This window comes from Gopherus flavomarginatus, chromosome 16, assembly GCF_025201925.1.
Source record: "Gopherus flavomarginatus isolate rGopFla2 chromosome 16, rGopFla2.mat.asm, whole genome shotgun sequence".
Classification (NCBI taxonomy): Eukaryota; Metazoa; Chordata; order Testudines; family Testudinidae; genus Gopherus; species Gopherus flavomarginatus.
The window spans coordinates 1587237-1605218 of record NC_066632.1 but is presented as its reverse complement, the minus strand read 5'-3'; the positions used below and the strand labels follow the sequence as shown (position 1 = coordinate 1605218).

The window sequence follows — 17982 nt, the reverse complement described above, 5'->3', positions numbered from 1 at the left end:
CCCTCCCCGCTGCCGCAGCCGCCGGCCCCGCTCCCTGTCCCAGGCGCCCCGCAGCAGGGTGAGGGGAGCGGGGGAGCCTCGGGGCGGGCCGGGCGGGGGTGCCCAGGGAAGGGGCCGGGGAGCCCCCGGCGGGGTCGGGCTGGGGTGCGGGGGGACCGGGCGGGAGAGCCCGGGGAAGGCGCTGGGGGCCGGGGAGCCCCGGGGGGGGGCGGGCGGAGGAGCCGGGCTGGGGTGCGGGGGGGCCAGGCGGGGGTGCGGGGGGACCGGGCGGGAGAGCCCGGGGAAGGCGCTGGGGGGCCGGGGAGCCTCGGGGCGGGCCGGGCGGGGGTGCCCAGGGAAGGGGCCGGGGAGCCCCCGGAGGGGTCGGGCTGGGGTGCGGGGGGACCGGGCGGGAGAGCCCGGGGAAGGCGCGGGGGGGCCGGGGAGCCCCGGGAGGGGCGGGGCGGGGCCGGGCGGGGGTACCGGGGCGGAGGGCGATGCCCGGCGGGGCTGCGGGCTGACCCCCCCTCGCATGTGTCTGCCCCCAGGTCCCCGCCCGGCCATGCTGCTGGGGGACGAGATCAGCGCCGGGGACCGGCTGAGCGGAGCCGCCGCCCGGGGGGACCTGGCCGAGCTGCGCCGCCTCCTGCACCAGGAGCTGGTTCATCCCGACTCGCACAACCGCTTCGGCAAGACGGCGCTGCAGGTGGGGACCCCCAGGGCACGCAGCCCCCCCGGTCCCCCCCCACGGGGAGCCCCCCCATCCCAGCTGCAGGTCCAAGGGCAGTTGTGGGGTGAGGGAGCCCCCAGCTCCTTTGTGCCCAGGCTGCCCACCTAAGGGCCCTCCCTCCATCCCAGAAAGGGCTGGGAAGCCAGTGGGGTCCCAATCTGTGTTCCCCCATTATCTCCACATCCCCCCCAGCGCCCTCGTGTGTGTGTGTCCCCTCCGGGCACCCGGGTCCCATCCCTCCAGTGCCCCGGCATCCCCCCCCCCCCCCGGTTTACACTGATCCCCAGGTGCCTCCCAAACAAGAGATGTGTATATGCAGCTGGGGAGGGTGCAGACCAAACACAGGCTGGGCCCCCACACAGCCGCCCGGGGCCGAAGGCTGCCCCTTGGCCTGGCTCCAGGTCTTACAGGGGGGCTGGGTTTGAGCCCCAGTCCCTGTCAGCTCCTGGGCTAGAGCGGGGTGTGGGCTCTGGGACACAGGTGCAGTCCCCAGCTGCCCATCGGGGGCATGGTCGTGGGTTCAAATCCCCCAACCCCTCTGCTCGCCCAGGTGATGATGTTCGGCAACACGTTTGTGGCAGAGGAGCTGCTGAAGCAGGGCGCCAGCCCCAACATCCAGGACGAGGCCGGCCGGGCACCCGCCCACGACGCTGCCCGCACTGGCTTCCTGGACACCCTGCGTGTGCTGGTGGAGCATGGGGCCGACATCAACGTGCCCGATGGGGCGGGGGCACTGCCCATCCATGTGGCCATCCGGGAGGGGCACACGGAGGTGGTGCAGTACTTGGCGCCTGACTCCAACCTGCAGCACCGCGACACCGAGGGGCGCACCCCACTGGAGCTTGCCCGTCTCCTGGGCCTGTCGCACCTCGAGGCCATCCTGGGACAGCATCTGTCTGCCCTCGCGTAACACCTTCCTAGGCAGAAGGTGGGTGGCACCGCTCTGGGGTGGGGGTGGCTAGCTCCTCCGGCAACATCCCCAGTCCCGCCGGTGCACCCGTCCCAAAGGGACTTGCCTGCCCCTTCCCATCCTAAATCCAGGCCGATGTGAAGGCAGCTCCTCATCCCCCACCTACCTCAGTTCGTCTTTAACTTTCACTGTTGTTCCTATTTATATTTTTTGGGTGCTTTTCTCCCCTCCTAGGATGTTCCCAAGTGGGGGAGGGGCTTCTCCCCACATTCTCCTCTTTGCCTCCCCGCTCCCTTCCGGGTTGCTGACCTGTTTGGAAGGGGCGGGGGAATGCCTGCTTTTGCTGCCTATGATTCGAACTCGGATCCCTGGGTGGCTTGCACCCGGGAGAAGTACCTGCCTGCAGTGAGGGGAGGGCGCAGTGACACAACGGTGCTGCCGTTGCAAAGCCAGGCCTTCCCTGCCCCCTCCCATTTCAGTGCAAAGTGGAGGGGGGAGTCTGTGTGGCTCCCCAGGAGAGAGCTCCGTGCACAGTGCTCTCTGGTCTATTCCCTCCCCTGTATCTGCCGTTCTCCCCACCCCCCACCCCTACAGTGTTGTTTTGTGAGTGTCCGTTTTGCATTGAATCCAGCCAAGAGGGGTGGAGGGTTGGCAGGGGGCACTGGGAACTGTGGCGTGCAAAGGATTAATGGGACCGAGCTGATGTGGGGGGCAGGAGGTTAGAGCCCAGCCCAGTGGGGGGCTGCTCCTGTCTCAGCACAGCGCTGGATTTGAGTAGGAGCTATGGGGCAAATACCTGTGTCTAGGGCCGACCAGCAGTTGGGATCCCCCATGGCTGTGCATGGGGCTGCTATTAAAGGGGGCGTCCCCATGTTCTCCGTGGGGGTTCCACATCCAGTCCCAGCTCTGTGCCTCGTGACCCTCCTCGGTCCAGGCTGCCCTAGAGACTACACATCCCAGCATGCAGTGCAGCTCATGCCAGGCTCTGTGGTCTCGCCAAGCCACGCTCCAGCCACGTTTTGGGGGCTGGTGGCTGGTGTTTTCGCTCCTCTGCTAGGCCCCTCAGGGATGGGCGAGCAGCGTCCCGCCCCCCGAGTGCCCGTGTGTTTGAAACAGAATTGTCTTTGCGTTGAAAACGTTTGAGCTTGGTTCTTCCGGCAGCAGCCTCTTCCCCGGATGAATTGGTGGGTCTGTGCTGTGTACATAGTGTTTTTTTAAAACAGAGAAAAGATTAAACCAGATTCTATTTATTGTGCTTTGGAGGAAATGTTGGGGGATAATTTAATGTTTTTAACCATTAAATTAATATTTGTGGATTCTGAAACCTGACTCTTCCTTTCGGCAGAGTTGGCTGCCCCAGCGGCGTGGGTGGGGCTGGTGGGTTCCCTGCAGCCATCTTGCCACAGAGGTTGGGAATTAGGATCTCAGTGCACTTTTCAGTCAGACTTCTCGTCACCGCTCCCATTTGATACTGGGAGGGGAAGTGACTCTTCTGAGGTGTCACAGATTGCAACAGAGCCTGGGACAGAACCCAGGAGTCCTGGCTCACAGCACCCCCCCTGCACTAGCCACTAGACCCCACTACCCTCCCAGAGCTGGGCAGTAGTTGCAGCTGCCATAATACCTCTTGTTTTGCACCCACGTCACATCCCACACAACTATGGCAGCACAGTCCCCTGGCTCTGGGCTCCCGCATCACTGGACCGTGATGGGCTGGGCCAGGGGCTCTCCTGCCCTGTGTGCCAGTTGCTGTAAGTGCCGGGGGGAGGACACTGGGGGTCTGACACCATTGCTCCCTGGTGTGTCACCCTCTCTTTTCCCCCGTCTGAGCCTCCTGTTCCCCTGTAGCCTGCACCAGGGACTGGAGTAGGTGCAAAGAATCCGTGTAGATGCCAGTGATTCGGGCAGAGCTCTTCTCCCACCTGATCCATGTCGGGCTGTGGGGAGAAGGGCTCAGAGCTATTCAGGTTTTTCCGGAGCCTTTGCCAGGCTGGCACAACCTTAGATGCTACACGTAATGCTGGGAACTGTGCTTCCCCCAAGCCATGCCTGGAGCCCAGCTTGGGGATGCTGGCCGGGTACCTTCCCCTTTTCTGCTAGGCCCCTAGGGGCAGGGGAGCTGGTTTCCCAGCTACTGGCCTGGAGGTACCTGCTGCGAGGGAGGGCATCTGTCCTGGCTCAGATGCTGCTATAGGAACCTGTAGGGATGGGGGGCAGCGGGATCCGCTCTGGTGCTCGTGGGGTGGGGATCCCAGCTCCCGGGCCTGTCTCTGCTCCTAGGGCTGGCTGGGTCTCCAGGGAGATCTTTGCACAAGAGGTGACGCTGCAAGGGACGTTTATCGGATGGGCTGTCACTGCGGCCTGGGCCCAGCCTCTGGGTGGGGCACTCAGTGACACAGCAACGGAAGGAAGGAAGCCAGCATTTGGCAATGCTAGCGGGGTGCCTGTTGCCAGGCCAGGGTGGGGCAGCCCAGCCTCGGAGCTAGGAGATGAGAAAGGAGAGCTGGCTGCTGCCAGGAGCTTTACAAATAAAAGCGAAAGCCCTCAGGCCAGCTGGAGCCGTTTCACAACATCTCAGCTTGGGGCAAGTGCCAGAAGCCATGAGCAGCTGAGAGATTACCGGAGACAGAGGCTTTTCTCAGCTGCAGCGCCTCATCCCCACGCCGTGATCTAACCCAAACGGTGCATCTCTCCCCCCAGCAGAGTGTGCCACAGACCCCAGGTAGCTTAGGCCCAAATCTCTTTGGGCCTCAGTTTCCCCATTTGTACAATAGGGACGAAAGCTCTGCCCTACCTCCTGGTTATGGCACTCAGGTACCACAGGGGTAAGAGGCAGGGAACTACCCCAGATACAGGTTTGCTAAGGGGCACCTGGGGCTGGGATAGCTGGGGGGCCGGGGGACTGAGGGGCACTGGCGGAGCTGCGGGAGAGAGGGTGTCCTGGGGGGGTTTTGGTTGGGGAAGGAGGTGGGGGGGGTCCTGGGCTCTGGTGGGGGGGACAGGGGGCGGGCACTGTCTTTACTGACAGCTCCAGGTTGCTGCGGTCCCTTTAAATGCGTGGGGGTAGGGCTGGGTCGCTGCCCCTGAGCCCCGCCTCCTGGCCTGCCCACGTGGTTCCCCGACCCGGAAGTGCCCGGCGCCCACGTGGGGGGCGAGGAAGATGCCGGAGCTGAAAGTCAACGCGGCCTTCGCGGCCCGCTACGGGCGCTACCGGCGGCGGGAGGAGCTGCAGCGGCGTGAGCCGGGGGCGGGGCCTGGCGCGGGGGCGGGGCCTGCGGGGGGACCCCCCACCCACGGGCGCCTTTCCCCAGCAGGGGCCTGTCCCTGCAGAGCCCCCCCCGCTCCTTCCGTGGTCCTGGAGGGGGGGGCTGGGGGTGCGGAGTTGGGGCGGGTTGGGCACCTGGGGGAGAGGGACCCACAGAGCCCCCAGCTCCCCGCTAACCCCACTGCCTTTGACCACCCCAGTGCAGGATCGCTATGGGCCCGACGCGGGGCCCGACGAGGAGTCCAGCTCGGGATCGGAGGAAAGTGGGGACGATGTGGTGAGCGTGCGATGGAGGTTGGGGGTCAGCGGGCCTGAGAACGGGGAGCGGCTTCAGAACAGGCCTCCTGGGTTCTGTCCCCAGCCCTGGGAGAGGGAGGGGGAGAGGGCTGGTGGGTCAGAGCAGGGGGCTGGGAGCCAGGATTCCTCCTGAGTTCTGCCCCCGCCCTGACACTGACTGGCTCTGTGCCCTTGGGTGAGTGACTTCCCTGCTCAGTGCCTCAGTTTCCCCCTCTGTGGTACTCTGTGGGGTGGGGGCCGTGCTAGACACAGTGCCCCAGAGAAAGGGTGGGGGTTGCTGTTGATTAACCCGCTGGGCCCGCAGGAGCTGGACCCCCTGCAAGACAGAGATTTCTATCGCACTCTGGCCCTGCTGAAAACCAGGGACCCCAGGATCTACCAGAAAGACGCCACCTTCTGCAGCCAAGCAGGTAACGGCTCCCCCTCCCGTGTGTGCCTCTGCTGTGCACCCCTCCCCCTCGCTCCCAGCCCCGGTGGCTCCCCCCATCAGAGCCGCAGGGTTGACGTAACTCTGTGGTGCTGCCAGGAGCAAGTACTGTCCGAGGTGGGTCCCGCTGGTCACAGTAACTCTGTTCCCCTCGGCCAGCTGTGCCCGGGGGGATGGGGACCGCTCAGGGCAGAGGCACAGGCCTGGCTCCCATGGGCAGTTGCCATGTTGCCATAGTAACCTAGGAGGGACACACTGCATGGGATCCCCTTCCTGCCCCCCCCCGCTTAATTCCCAGCTGGGACCCCTCCCCCGCTGCCTTTATTCCATTCCCGAAGTCCCCACCCCCAAGGCCATGGCTGGGATCCCCGACCCAGGAATGCTGGACGGTGGCTCCCTGATCTATGGGGACGCCCTTCCCAGCCTGCAGGACACCCGAATCTCTGGCCCACACGTCCAGCTGTCTCCCCTGGACCAGAGCACCTGGCTCCCCGTGCTGAGCTGGGCTGTGGCTCTGTTCTCAGATTCTTTGTCAGAAAGTGGGAAGGAGGCAGCAGCTCCGAAGAGGAAGGAGAAACCCATGTACCTGAAGGATTATGAGAGAAAGGTGATCCTGGAGAAGGAAGGGTAAGGAGCGAGGGCTGGGCCGGGCTGGGCTACGGATTTCCTTGGAGGAGCAATTTCATAGAGTTTAAGTCTGTTTTAAGTAGGCAAGACCCACCAGCTATGCATCTTAACGGAGGACGCATTGTCCCAGGTCAGAGCCCTGATGTGCACTGACCGATATCTCGTCTCCAGCCAAGGCCAATCTCTGATGCTTTAGAGGCAGGCGGGAGGGGGACACATAACCCAAGATATATCTGTCTAATTGCGTACTGGGAAAAACATCCCTTCCTGACTCCTGCAAGCAACTGGCTGAGGCCCTGAAACCTGCAATTGGATTATAGCCCTTGGCTTAATGCAGAGCTTCAGGTGTTAGGTGTGTGTTGAGGACAATGCAGATGAGGGGTTGGCCTCCCTCTGGAGCCTTCTGGCCACTGGCCAAAGGCCCAGGACCAGTTGCCCTGTCGCTAAAAGGGCAGTGCAGCATTTGAAGGGTCCTCCTTCGGCAGGCAGCTGTGGGTCTGTGGCAGTGTTGACATAGCCGGGATTGGGTGCTTGGCCCCTCTGCCGATGGCAACTGACATGGTGCAGGGGCTGCGTAAAGGCCGAAGCTGCCAAATAACCAGTTTTCTTCCTCTTCCAGCAAATACGAGGAGGATGAGGAGGACGAGGAAGCAGCAGCTGAAAGACAGAAGGTGGGGGAGGGTTTGGAAAGGGCCTTTTCAGGTTGGGGGCGGGGGGGCTGTTTCTCTGCCCAGAGAGAGTGAGGGAGGAGGTGCCAGGGAAGCCTTCCCCCTACGGAGCCTGTTCTGCTTCCTTAAACCCCACCTGCGGTGTCAATGGGGCGTGGGCTTCTCCTCTTCCTGCCCTATGCCGTTGCAGCATAGCTGCTGAAAGACTGCTGGGCCCCACCCCAGAGGCGGCCGCATCTCAGTGCCAGGGGAGGGAACCCTGTATAAAGAGCCTCCATGCCCCACCCCAGAGGTGGCCGCATCTCAGCGCGAGGGGAGGGATCTCTTTGTGGGTATGGAGACCGGTGCCAAGTTTAGCCCTCTGTTTCCCTTGCTGTGCAGAGAGCCACCTCCCAGAGCTACGTTGAGGAGCAGAAGCGAATCAAGGAGAGGTTAGGGGGAGGGCGGGTGTGGGGCACAGGGTGGGTGTGGGTGGCCAGGGTGGGTCCCTGCAGGGACCCACCAGACATGGGCCGCCCGGGGGGGTGGGCTGTGAGCCCCCAAAGGGGTAAGTATGCAGCAGCCACCCATTGGGGAGGTGCTGGCTGGGCGGGGGCTAGTGGTGCTCAGCACTCCAGCCAAGCAGGAGCCTTTGGGTGGGTGGGTGGGGGGTCTGGTGGCTTCGAACCCCGGTGCCTGCTGCTAATCCCGCGGTGTCCCGGTCCTGGCAGCTTCCAGCCGTTCGTGGCAGACAGCGACGGGGAGGAGAGCGCGGGGGAGGGCAGCTCGGCCCTGCTGCAGAAACGGATCAAGAGCACGGAGGAGAAGGTGGGTGACTGCGAGGCGGGTGGGGGTGGGTTGCTCTGGGTCCCTGGGCCAGTGGGGGTTCTGGGCAGAGACGGTTCCTGTGCCGGGGGAAGGGGGCGGGTTTGGTGGGGTCAGGTGGCTGGGCTCGGGGCTGTGGTTCTGGGAGCTGACTCCCCTAGGTGGGGATCTCGGCGTGGCGCCTCCTGCTGGGATGGCTGGATTCGGGCCGGGGGGGGCTGCGCAGGCGTCCAGGGCACTGACGGGGTCTCTGCTATCTCCTCCCCAGGCGCGTGAGGAGGAGGGCTATATCAGCTGGCTCAAAGGGCAGGATTTGCCCCCGGACCAGCAGCTCGAGGACTTGGTAAGTGGGCACATGTTCTCCCCCGGCCAGATGCTGTCGGAGCCCCCGACCTCAGGGCCAGCGTCCCCTGTGACCTGCCCCTGGCTGCCTGGGCTGGGCGCGGCCGGTGGGAGGAGGATGCCTGGGGGCCGGGCAGAGACCCCCACAAGCGCCCCCTGCTGGTCCCTGCCGGGCGCCCGCCCCTCAGGGTCTGTTCTACTCTCTCCCTTGCAATCTCCTGGGACTGCGGCGCCCCACGGCCAGCCTGTGATGGACACAGCGTGGGTCAGCCCAGCCTGAGATCCGCTCCTCCCCGCCCCCATCTCTCTGCAGCTCTGGCTTGGCCCGGGGGCCCATCTAGCCTGGGATCCCGGCTTGGACAGGAGTGGCACCAGCTGCTTCAGAGGTTGAAGCGGGAGGCAGAAAGGGGATTGCCTGCCCCTGGGGGACGTCTCTCCCGACCCACATCAGTTAGAGCGTTGGGGTCCTGCCCCAAAGCAAGAGGGGGTCCTAAACCCCTCTCCCAACCCTGGCCTCAGTCAGCACCTTGTGGCAGTGAGTTCCGCCGTCTTCTCTCCACCAGGCCCCGCTGAAGGAGTATTGGAGCGACCCCACGCTGGACCCCGGGGAGCGCTTCCTACGCGACTACATCCTGAACAAGGGCTACAGGGAGGAGGAGGAGGAGGAGGAGGAGGATGGGGGAAGGCAAGTGCATTGGGTGCACCTGGGGAGCAGCTTTCTTGCCCTCTGTCTTTCCCTGCCACTTGGGGCTGGATGAGGGACCCCAACCCTGGGAGCCAGATCATGAGTGGACCATGTTTTATTGGGTGGAGAGTCTCTAATTTGGGGGGCCTGGTTTGACCCCCTGTGCTATGTGCCCTGCAGATCCATTGGAGGTTGGACCCCTAGAATCATGGCTCTGCACAGCAGTGCCCCCCGATGGGCGGCTCTGCCCCAGCTGTGCCTGCCAGGCCGTGTGTCCTTTGGAACTCCTGGAGACCGGCCGCCTCTCCCATTGGCCAGTCTAGGGTGGGTGTGGCCACCCTGGCCAATCGGAGCAGGAGCTGGGGGGGTTATTGCTGTGGCAGGAGGAGACCCCACTGGAACCAGATGGGGACGGGTGTGGCTGCTGTGGGGCAGTGGGGGGGCAGCCGTGGGGCCAGGAGTGTTGTGGGGGGGGCTTCCTGGGGATAGCAGGTGGGGGTGAAAACATGGCCTGTGAGCAGAGCTCCCTGTAGCTGGGAGGCGGGCAGGGTAACCCCCTGGGGGGGATGGCTCGTGCCTGGTGGGGAACCTGTTGAAATCAATGTATGGGGCAAGCATGCGGCGCTGCGGAATGAGGGTGATGGCTGCAGCAGGGGGCGCTTGTCCTTGTCCTGGGGAGGTGGAAACATAAGGCAAAGGCCTGGGGAGGGCTAGAGCTGCGGGGGGGGAGCCTGGACTGGGCCCCCCCCCCCCCCCCCCCCGTCCTCAGTGGTGCAGGGGAAAGCTGCTGCTCCTAGGCCTGGCTGATGTGGGTTCGATCCCTGGTGCCGATGGCCCACCCAGGGTGTCACGTCACCCCCAGGAGAGGTTCCAGAGGGGGGTTGGTTCCTGGAGACACCCCCCCCCCATGGCCTTGTCTCTTCTCAGGGGCCCCGGGGCTGTGTCCCCGCTGCGGCTGGACGACTCCTCGGACGAGGGGGAGCTCTTCCTCCAGAAGCAGGAGGAGTTTGAACACAAGTACAACTTCCGCTTTGAGGAGCCTGACGCGCAGCTGGTAAGGGACCCCCGGGTGCCGTGTGGTCCCCCTGCCCCCCCCCGGGCCTTATGTCCCCCCCGGGTGCCGTGTGGTCCCCCTGCCTTCCCCCCGGGCCCTATGTCCCCCCCCGGGTGCCGTGTGGTCCCCCTGCCTTCCCCCGGGGCCCTATGTCCTCCCCCGGGTGCCGTGTGGTCCCCCTGCCTTCCCCCGGGCCCTATGTCCTCCCCCGGGTGCTGTGTGGTCCCTCTGCCCCCCCCGGGCCCTATGTCCCCCCCGGGTGCCGTGTGGTCCCCCTGCCTTCCCCCGGGGCCCTGTGTCCCCCCCCGGGTGCCGTGTGGTCCCTCTGCCCCTCCCCCCGGGCCCTATGTCCCCCCCGGGTGCCGTGTGGTCCCTCTGCCCCCCCCCGGGCCCTATGTCCCCCCCCGGGTGCCGTGTGGTCCCTCTGCCCCGCCCCCCGGGCCTTATGTCCCCCCCGGGTGCCGTGTGGTCCCTCTGCCCCGCCCCCCGGGCCTTATGTCCCCCCCGGGTGCCGTGTGGTCCCCCTGCCTTCCCCCGGGCCCTATGTCCCCCCCCGGGTGCCGTGTGGTCCCCCTGCCCCCCCCCCGTGTTGTATCCCCCCTGCTTCCTCACCCGGGTGCCTTGTTCCCCCCCCGGGTGCTGTGTCTCTCTTGCGCCCCCCCAGGCGCTGTGTCCCTCCCCAGGCACCATGCTCCTCCCCCAGGGAGGAGGAGGGGGAGTGACTCTGGAGCCAAGGGCAGCTGGGTGGGGCACGGTAGGGTCCCAGGATGGAGGTGCTGGGAGACCCCAACACAGATGAGCCCCCCCAGCTGGAGTGGGGGCTGCAGTGTTGGGTGCCTCCCATGCTGTGGGTGGGGGTGTCCAGGCTGTGGGTGGAGGTCCCCAGGGTCCCTGGAGTCTCATCTGTGTGCATGGGGGGGGTCTGGTGGTAGTATGGGTGCCCTTTCCTCCCCCCCCAGGTGAGGACTTATCCCCGGACCATCGCCAGCTCGGTGCGCAGAAAGGACGAGCGGCGCAAGGAGAAGCGTGAGGAGATCAGGGAGAGGAAGCGGAAGGTGAGAGATGTCCCCAGTGTGCGGGGGTGGTCTGAAGGGGGCCGGGGGTTCTCACCCCTGGAGGTTGTGGGGCAGCCTGAGTTGCGGAGCTGAGTGAACAAAGACTGTTCAATGTGGGGAGAGAAGCCGGGGGCCCGGGCCCCTGTTCCATGTGGGGAGAGAAGCCGGGGGCCCGGGCCCCTGGTCAATGTGGGGAGAGAACCCGGGGGCCCGGGCCCCTGGGTTCTATCCCCAGCTCCGGGAGGGGAGTGGGGTGTAGTGGTTAGAGTACGGGCTGGGAGCCAGGATGCCTGGGTTCTCTTCCTGCTCCTGTCTCTGGTTGGTCTTCACCCTCCGTGTACTGGTGTCTCCAGGGACTGGTTCTATCGGACACAGAGTCTCTTGGGGGTTAGGAGCCCCCCGCCCCCCCATCTCTCAGTGTTGCATGGGCCCCCTGGCGGGTGGGAGGTGTCAGCGACCGAGGGGAGCCCCTCCCATCATAACCCCCGGTCCGTCCCCCCCCAGGAGAAGGCCCGGAAACAGGAGGAGTTGAAGCAGCTGAAGAACCTGAAGCGCCAGGAGATCCTGGCCAAGCTGGAGAAGCTGCGGGAGGCGACGGGCAACGCGACCGTGGGCTTCGGGGAGCAGGAGCTGGAGGGGGCCTTCGACCCAGCCGAACACGACCGGCTCATGCAGGCGAGAGCCCCCCTGCACCCCCCACCTCGCCCTGGGGGGCCTGGCGCCTCTCAGCCCTGCGGCACAGACACCACCTCCCCCTGCCCCCTTCACCCCACTGGGCCCTGGCAGCTCTCAGCCCTGCGCCACAGACCCCCCCCACTGGGCCCTGGCACCTCTCAGCCCTGCGGCACAGACCCCCCCCCCCTTCACCCCACTGGGCCCTGGCACCTCTCAGCCCTGCGGCACAGACCCCCCCCCCCTTCACCCCACTGGGCCCTGGCAGCTCTCAGCCCTGCGGCACAGACCCCCCCCACTGGGCCCTGGCAGCTCTCAGCCCTGCGCCACAGACCCCCCCCGCCCCCTTCACCCCACTGGGCCCTGGCAGCTCTCAGCCCTGCGCCACAGACCCCCCCCCCCTTCACCCCACTGGGCCCTGGCACCTCTCAGCCCTGCGGCACAGACCCCCCCCGCCTCACCCCACTGGGCCCTGGCAGCTCTCAGCCCCGCGGCACAGACCCCCCCCTTCACCCCACTGGGCCCTGGCGCCTCTCAGCCCTGCGGCACAGACCGCCCCCCCTTCACCCCACTGGGCCCTGGCAGCTCTCAGCCCTGCGCCACAGACACCACCTCCCCCTGCCCCCTTCACCCCACTGGGCCCTGGCGCCTCTCAGCCCTGCGCCACAGACCCCCCCCTTCACCCCACTGGGCCCTGGCAGCTCTCAGCCCTGCGGCACAGACACCACCTCCCCCTGCCCCCTTCACCCCACTGGGCCCTGGCACCTCTTCGCCCTGTCCCACAGACAACCCCCAGCCCACCAGTGGGGTCTGGGCACCTCCCGGCACCTCCTGGCTGGCCTGCAGGGACCTCCCCACTCTCCCCATGGGGCCCTCGCATCTCCTGACTCTGCCATGCCCATCTGGGCTCCAAGGGTTAATGTCCTGTGCCAAGCCCGTCTGGCTCCCATCTGGCCCAGGCCCCGTGTCCCCAGCCTGGCCTGGCTCCTCTGTGGGTCACCAGGCCACATCCCCAGCGGCAGGGTGGTGCCCTCCCCTCTGGGGCGGGAGGTGCAGCCCTGCAGGGGTCTGGGGTGGGGACCTGCCGTGGGGGGACTCCTTTGTTGTGTCCCCCTGGGACTCCCTGCCCGGGCAGGGGGGGGAATCCTGCCCCTCTCAGCCCAGCTGCTCACTCGGCTCCTTCTCTTCCCACCCCACAGAAATTCTTTGGGGCCGAGTATTATGGGGAGGCGGAGGAGGAGAAGCCGCAGTTCCAGGAGGAGGAGGGCGTGGATGGTAGGTGGATGGGGGAGCGGGGAATGTGGGGGGAGGACAATGGGGGGGCACCATGAGACTGCCACCCTGCCTCTATGCTCAGATCAGCTTGGAGATCACTTCTCCCCCCACCCCCACTGATTTGCATATTCACATATGCAAATGAGACTCACTCCCTTTGGGAGGGGCACGTGAGTTTGAGGGGCTGGTTCTGGGGGAGCTGTCTGGGCTGGCTCCATAGTGCCCCCAAACTGAAAATGGTGCGGGGGCAGCAAGGGGGCATTGCATCTGAGCTACCCCCCCATTCCTGTCCCAAATGCTGCGGGCAGTGCTGTTAAAATCAGCTGCCATGCCCCAGCCAGAGGTGGCTGCCTCTCAGTGGTGGGTGGGGTGATCCCTGCCCCCGCTCACAGCTGGGGGCTTCGGGGGGGGGCAGTAGGAGTAGGATTCCGCTCCAACAAAACCGTCTCTTTCCCCTTGGACCCAGACGGCTGGAACTGGGACAACTGGACTGGCCGGGGCGAGTGGCCGGAGGAAGAGGGGAGCTACGAGCCGCACTGCGAGGACCCCAACTTCATTGTACGTCGCTGGGGCAGAGGGAATTTGCTGGCTGGTGCTCAGACCCGGCTGAACTCATGACACTGGTGGCAGTGCCGGGTGACTCCAGCAGGGGGCGCTCCTGGCACGTTCGGGGGGCCCCGCTTGGGGATCGGGGCCTGTGGCGCTGGGAGGTGCGGGGGGTAGGGGGGTGTCTCCCTGATCCGAGCGTGACGGGCGCCTGGGGCCGGTTCTCTCCCCCCAGATGGACGCGGATTACGACCCCCGCGTGCGGCCAGACCCCCCCCGGAAGCGGCAGAAGGAGGCGCCGACGCTGCTGGGGAAGAGGAGGCACAAGAGGCGGTTCACGGAGGCCGTGGAGCAGGAGAAGCCCCCGTTCGACCCTGGTAAAAGGGGGGGGGTCTGTCCAGCACGGGTGTCCTGGGGTGTCAGGCTCCTTGGGCCCAGCAGCCGTCCTGCCCCACCCCACTGGGAGCCATGTGCAGCCAGTCCCTGGGTGCCCCCCTTTGCCTCTCTCCTGCCCCTCCCGGTGTCCTCTGGGTCTGCCCCAAGGGCGTCCTGCGGCCAGGGGGCCCAGCCCCCTCTGGGTCTGCCTCAGGGCCCCCCACAGCTGGGAGAGGGAACTGACCTGGGTGGGGGGGTCACTGGGGGATGGGGCTGTACTGGGGGTGCTGCCCTGGGCTCGGAGGGTGTTGCTGGACCAGGGAGCCCCAGAAGCCCCCCCCCGGCCCAGGGCTGTGCTGAGCCCCCCGTCTGCCCCGCCCCCCCAGAGGAGGGCTCCTTCGAGCAGTACCTGGACGAGTATTATCGGCTGGACTACGAGGACCTGATCGGGGACCTGCCCTGTCGTTTCAAGTACCACGCCGTGGTGCCCTGCGACTTCGGCCTCAGCACCGACGAGGTACCCGCCGTCCCACCCCTGCCCTGCCCCTCTCTCGCCCTCCCTCGCCCCTTCAGGTACCGCGCTGTGGTGCCCTGCGACTTCGGCCTCAGCACCGACGAGGTACCCGCCTTCCCCTGGTGCCCACCCTTCCCCGACTGCCCGCCGTCCCACCCCTGCCCTGCCCCTCCCTCGTCCTCCCGTCGCCCCCTCCCGCACCCCTTCAGGTACCGCGCCGTGGTGCCCTGCGACTTCGGCCTCAGCACCGACGAGGTACCCGCCATCCCCTGGTGCCCACCCTTCCCCGACTGCCCGCCGTCCCACCCCTGCCCTGCCCCTCCCTCGTCCTCCCATCGCCCCCTCCGTCACCCCTTCAGGTACCACGCCGTGGTGCCCTGCGACTTCGGTCTCAGCACCGACGAGGTACCCGCCGTCCCCTGGTGCCCGCCCCTGCCCTGCCCCTCTCTCGCCCTCCCGTCGCCCCCTCCCTCACCCCTTCAGGTACCGCGCCGTGGTGCCCTGCGACTTTGGCCTCAGCACTGACGAGGTACCCGCCCCTCCCCCGCGTGGCACCCCTTCCCTGCCTGGCACCTGCCCCTGTGCTCCACCGGCCTCCCCACAGTTCTGGGCCTAGCCCGACTTCTGGAGGGGAGTGGGGCCTAGTGCTCAGAGCAGGGGGGCTGGGACCCAGGACTCTTGGGTTCTCTCTCCAGCTCTGCCCTGACTCTCTGACCTCAGGGGATCAATCCTGTCCCTTTGCTGTGCCTCAGTTTCCCCCTCTGGATCCAAGGCTGATCCCCAGCTCCTGGGGGTCCCTGCCCCCCACAGGTCATGAACCCTCCCCCACTTTGCTCTCGCCCCCCGTCAGATCCTGGCCGCTGACGACAAGGAGCTAAACCGCTGGTGTTCACTGCGCAAGACCTGCATGTACAGGTGAGGGGCTGGGGGGCTGCCCCTCCCCCATGGTGCTTGGGGGTGGGGTAGGGGATGGGAGGGCAGCAGATGGGTCCTGGGCCCCCAGCCCAGCTGGGGACAAGGGGTGCTTCAAACCAGGACTTGGCTTTGCTCAGAAACCACATGCAGGGTGAGGTGGAATAGGATTCCTGGGTTCTCTCGCTGTCTGTGGGAGGGGAGGGCTTGGAGTCAGGACTCCTGGGCTGTGTGCGTGCCTCAGTTTCCCTCTCTGGCGCTCTGCCACAGCATTGCTGGATTATCATCCATGTCCCGTTCACACGCTGCTGGGCTGATTCTCAGCCCTTCTCTTCCAGCTGGAGGCCTTGGAGGGTGACCTCTGGGTCCCTCTCTGTGGGTCAGTATCTGAGCCCTCCTGCCCCACGTCTCCCCGCAGGTCAGAGAAGGAGGAGCTCCAGGACAAGGCCGCCTACACCCGCAAGGCGCAGAACACCAGCAAGAAGCAGCAGATCCTCAAGTCCCTCTCAGCTGCGTACGTACCCTGGGCCTGGGCTCCAGCGCTGAGTCCCCCACGCTCCCGCTGCGCGATTTGAACCCTTCACCTGCATGGGAGCTCATCTCTGACCACCTTGTTTTCCCTGGGAGTTTCCTTGGCTTCTAGGAGTCCCAGGAGGCTGCTGGATGGGCCCCCCCGCAGCTGCTGCACATTCTGTGGGGCGCCGGGGGGCTGGCAGCAGGAGGGGGTCGCACTGGGGTTTCAGAACTGAGGCTGTTCTGCAGAGAGCAGGGTCCCTCCTCTCCCCACCACTGTTTGGGCCTGTTGGTCAGTGCCCCCTGCAAGGCTGTCCCCCGAGGAGCAGGCTGGGAGGGCGGGGGGTGCCCCTGAGCCCGTCGCCTTCCTATCAAGGAAATGCTGTGCTCACAAGAGGCACTGGGGGTCGGTGGAACTCCCTGCTACATGATCCCAGGGATTCATTAGTTGTCCCCCGTAATTACTTGGTGTCCCAGACCTGTGGGTCCTCCCCTTAGGCTGGGGGGAGGCCCTTTAGGACATGATCCCAGGGAGGCTAAGACCTGGGCAGCGTGAATAGCCTGGATGCTTGTATTTCTCCTGCCTCCTGCAGGGCGTCCTGCCCCTTCTGCTGGAGACAGGATACCAGGCTGGATGGGCCCCTGGGCTGGCGATGCCTGTGCTCTCAGGGCCGCAGGCCTCGCAGGGGGTGGGTGGCTCTGGCATGGCAGGGCTGAACTGGCACCATGCCCTGGTCTCCCCCCCGATTTTCACGTGGCCCCTCTCCTTGTCCTGCAGCGTGGAGGAGGCCGGCGGGGACAAGACGCGGCCGAAGCTGGGCAAGAAGCACCAGGACAAGGCAAAGGGGAAGGAGCCGCATGGCGCTGGCCTGGCTGTGTGCCAGGAGGACGAGGGGCCCTCGGTGCCCACGGCAGGGGCCCTCAGCCCCACCCTGCCCCCTGCTGGGCAGCCTGGGGGCCTGGAGGGGAAGGCCTCCCCTGGGCCCCAGGCCCCTGCCCCCAAGCGGAGGAGGCGGAAGGGGCTGCTGCTGGGTGCCAAGGTGCGGGTGGGCGGGCGGGAGTTCAGCGGGCACAGGCTCCAGGCCTACGGGCTCAACGCGCGCCGCCTGCTCTACCGCCAGCTCCAGCGCCGAAGCAGGAAGCGGCCGGCGCAACAGCCTCAGCGGGCCGAGGGCAAAGCTGCCCGGGCCTGAGCACGGCAGGGAGCGGGGCCCCAGGCCTACCCTGAAACTGAGGGTGGGGTGGCAACTTCTGCCCCAGGGCTTTTTACCTCACCCCTCCCCGGCAGCTGGGGTCACTGTCTCTACCCCTTCCTGCCCGCTGCGGACAGAGGCGGCGCTGCTCAAAGAAGTGGGCTCGAAGCCCGGACGCCTGGGTCCAGTTCTGGCTCAGTGCCTCAGTTTCCCCTGCTGGAGCTGGTGTGCTGCTGGCTGGGGCTCAGTGTTTGGTGGCAGAGAGTGGAGCAAACCCCCTTTCTCCTCCAGAATAAACCTCGCCCTGGTGCTCCAGCTCCACGTGCAGCTTTCCTCTTGGGCCGGTCAGTGCTGGCTGCAGCTCCCCCAGAGCCGGAGGGCACACAGGAACTCTGCTGGCTGCATGGGGCTGTCCCCTCGGGGAGGGGGGCTGGGTCGGGTGAGCAGCTGGGCCCCCTCCCCCTGCAGAGCAGGGGCTGCCTTAGCCCTGGCAGCCGGTGTCCTCGGGAACCTGCTAATGCCACCTGGAGCCAAGTCTCCTACCTGCCCTAATCGGGCAGCGCCAGCTCCAGGCAGCGCAAACTGAGCCAAAACTGTTTTCTCTGATGCAAAATTGCCTCTGGGGGAAGGCTGGAGGGGGTGAGGGTAGATCCTGCTTTTCCCAGCTCCCTTGGGGGCACAGGGAGCCATGGGGCAGGGCCCTGAGGTGGCATTACATGAACTGCACCCCCCCCCCACTGGGTGAGCCCCTGGCCCTGTGCTGTCAGTCTGGTCTGGGGCAGCCCCCGGTGCCACCTCTGGCTCCCAGCTGCTGCTCCCTGGCTGTGCCCACCCCTGCTGCTAGTGCTCAGCCCTGGGGCACAGCAGGGCAGCCCTGGCTGCTGTGGGGGCCCAGCTGCCCTGTCCCTCCCAGCACTGGCAGGGGATGTGCAGGGCTGATGGTGCTGCCCGAGCTGAAGCCAGGTCCTGCCTTGCCCCTAGTCGCTCGTCTCCCTCCAGGCTGCAGCTAAGCCCCTGAGCCGCCTTAGCCGGTGAGGTGAGGCGAGACGAGCCAGCCCTTGGATTGCCGAGCGGTTTAAGGGGCCAGGGCAGGCGGCGAGGCCCCAGGCTGGGCACAGAGTGGCAGAAGTGCTGGGGAG

The 17982-nt window shown here is 66.3% G+C and overlaps 2 protein-coding genes across 2 annotated transcripts; both read left to right on the top strand.

Moving 5' to 3' along the window:
* Nucleotides 1-2943, top strand: CDKN2D (cyclin dependent kinase inhibitor 2D). Its single transcript, XM_050925271.1, has 3 exons — nt 1-58; nt 528-685; nt 1260-2943. Exons 2-3 carry the CDS (start codon nt 542-544, stop codon nt 1617-1619), a joined length of 504 nt encoding a protein of 167 aa, XP_050781228.1. The 5' UTR covers nt 1-58; nt 528-541; the 3' UTR covers nt 1620-2943.
* Nucleotides 2944-4731: 1788 nt separating this feature from the next.
* KRI1 (KRI1 homolog) lies at nt 4732-17128 on the top strand. The gene is made up of 19 exons (XM_050925272.1): nt 4732-4855; nt 5085-5161; nt 5486-5591; nt 6133-6235; nt 6855-6906; nt 7285-7334; nt 7614-7710; nt 7976-8050; nt 8613-8734; nt 9662-9788; nt 10748-10843; nt 11348-11518; nt 12715-12790; nt 13257-13348; nt 13572-13713; nt 14098-14228; nt 15076-15140; nt 15556-15651; nt 16429-17128. The coding sequence occupies exons 1-19, from the start codon at nt 4780-4782 to the stop codon at nt 16841-16843; spliced, it is 2169 nt and encodes a 722-aa protein (XP_050781229.1). The 5' UTR covers nt 4732-4779; the 3' UTR covers nt 16844-17128.
* The last annotated feature ends 854 nt before the right edge of the window (nt 17129-17982 follow it).

Excerpts from the sequence above, each read along its gene's own strand:
- KRI1 (XM_050925272.1), top strand. The coding sequence starts at position 4,780 with ATGCCGGAGCTGAAAGTCAACGCGGCCTTCGCGGCCCGCTACGGGCGC. Across the intron at positions 8,051-8,612 it reads ACCAGCAGCTCGAGGACTTG|GCCCCGCTGAAGGAGTATTG; the intron begins GTAAGTGGGCAC and ends TCTCTCCACCAG. Across the intron at positions 13,714-14,097 it reads GAAGCCCCCGTTCGACCCTG|AGGAGGGCTCCTTCGAGCAG; the intron begins GTAAAAGGGGGG and ends CCGCCCCCCCAG.
- CDKN2D (XM_050925271.1), top strand. The coding sequence starts at position 542 with ATGCTGCTGGGGGACGAGATCAGCGCCGGGGACCGGCTGAGCGGAGCC. Across the intron at positions 686-1,259 it reads TCGGCAAGACGGCGCTGCAG|GTGATGATGTTCGGCAACAC; the intron begins GTGGGGACCCCC and ends CTGCTCGCCCAG.